This window comes from Microtus ochrogaster, chromosome 10 (genome assembly GCF_000317375.1).
Source record: "Microtus ochrogaster isolate Prairie Vole_2 chromosome 10, MicOch1.0, whole genome shotgun sequence".
Lineage (NCBI taxonomy): Eukaryota > Metazoa > Chordata > Mammalia > Rodentia > Cricetidae > Microtus > Microtus ochrogaster.
In genome coordinates, this window is record NC_022016.1 from 58,072,813 (window position 1) to 58,074,810 (window position 1,998).

General features: G+C 40.1%; 1 protein-coding gene across 2 annotated transcripts in view; it reads left to right on the plus strand.

Moving 5' to 3' along the window:
• Ago4 (argonaute 4, RISC catalytic component) overlaps positions 1-1,998 on the plus strand; it is a 66,449-nt gene that overhangs the window by 10,204 nt on the left and 54,247 nt on the right. For both annotated transcript variants that reach the window (XM_026782069.1, XM_005353237.3), the window contains exon 2: positions 133-298. In XM_026782069.1, coding sequence (XP_026637870.1) covers positions 133-298 — 166 coding nt within the window. The remainder of the gene's footprint in view (positions 1-132; positions 299-1,998) is intronic.

Here is a 1,998-nt window from a genome sequence, read left to right on the forward strand (position 1 = left end):
GAGATCTCAGATTTTTGTATCAGAACATGTTCAGCAATTAATAAGATCTCAATAATTGTAACTGTCATTATGATGAGGAGAATATTCTCTTCATTGCCAAATAATGCAATATATGTCTTTCACTCTCTTTAGGACCTCCAGCCAGCCTTTTCCAGCCACCTCGGCGTCCTGGCCTTGGAACTGTTGGGAAGCCAATTCGACTGTTAGCCAATCATTTTCAGGTTCAGATCCCTAAAATAGATGTGTATCACTATGATGTGGATATTAAACCAGAAAAACGGCCTCGTAGAGTCAACAGGTAAGGATTAGAAAGAGTAGATGTCTGTATATCTAAGTACATACAATTCACAAAGTTTATCAGTCTCTCAGAAGTAGGCATTATTTTACCCTAGTAATAAGTGTATATGGGATCTTCTTTGGGTTTTGTGGCAACTCAGCTGTATATATTATTGCTCTATCAATAAATACATGTTATTTGATAAAGTGAATATGTCATTGGCCATCATCAATCCAAGTTCACAGAAGTTTATAACTAGAAATGAAGACATTAGTTAGTAGTATATGGGAAGTAGAACTATCTGGAGATCCAGATTTTATCACTTACATGAAAGTGTAATGATGTAAGAATTGTCTTAGAGTATTCATTAAAAAAGAAGAAGGCCGGGCGCTGGTGGCACACGCTTTTAATCCCAGCACAGAGGCAGAGGCAGGTGGATCTCGTTCGAGGCCAGCCTGGTCTACAAGACCTAGTTCCAGGACAGGCACCAAAGCTACAGAGAAACCCTGTCTCAAAAAACCAAAAAAAAAAAAAAAAAAAAAAGAAGAAGAAGAAGGAGGAGGAGGAGGGAAAGGAGGAGGAGAAGAAGAAGAAGCTCCAGGAGAAGCCCTGCTTACTTCTAGCATTATCCAAGTGGGGTTCTGATGAGGTGACATGTGTTTTGTGGTCACGTTATTAACATGAAGTCACCCTGTATCAAAAGCGCACATACACTCACTTCCCTGTCTCCTGCTTCCATGTGGTCATCTCTCATTGCCTCCTATACTAAGATTCTTGCTTTGCTAACAGTGCTTCTCCTGCCAAGTAAGCTATTTGGTGATCCCTAGGGGGGTGTTTTGGTTTTGGTTTATCCTTTCTTTTTTATACTCCAATAATTTGGCTTTCTGGTACAGTTCAGTGTTGTGTAAGGTAGGGTATAACTGAGATCAATCATAATATACCTGCTAATAATAGCTACTTTTAATCTGTCCAACATACATTATATTCTGTATTAACTTGTTTGTTTGTTTTGAGATAGGGTCTCTTATAGCCCAGGCTTTGAATTCCTGATACTTTTGTCTCTACCTCCCAAGTACTGTAATTGCAGGCATGTACCCCACACTCAGTATTTGTTTGTTCTTTTGAGATGGGGTCTTAATATCTAGCCCAGACTAGCATTGATTTACAGTGTCCTTGAATTCAGATCTTCCAGCCTTAACCTTCTAAGTGAGGACATGTGTTTTAAATGTGTGTGTGTGTTTGTGTGTTTATCCATGAAGACCAGAAAAAGGTGTCAGATTCCTATGATGCTAGAGGCACAGGCAGTTATGAGCTTCCTGACATGTGTACTGGGAACCAAACCTTAACTACTCTTCACTGCTTAGTCACCTCTTTGGCCCCAGAATTTGCTAGACATGCTAAGTTTATGGTTATGATGTTTATTAGATGTATAGAATATGTGAAATTGGATTCAGGAGAGATGTGTATTGGAGATAGGCATTTGAGAGTCGTGAGCATTGTTGGGTTAGGATACAGCTCACAAACATGGAGCTCATTAAGTTTGTTAAGATAGGGGCTAGAGAGATAGTCAAGAATGCCTTTTGCTTTTGGAGAAGACAGGAATTTGGTTCCCAGCAGCCACATCTGTAGTTCCAGTTCCAGACAATCCAGCACCCTCTTCTGGCCTCCTTAGGTATTTTACACACGCACACACACACACACACACACACACACACACACAC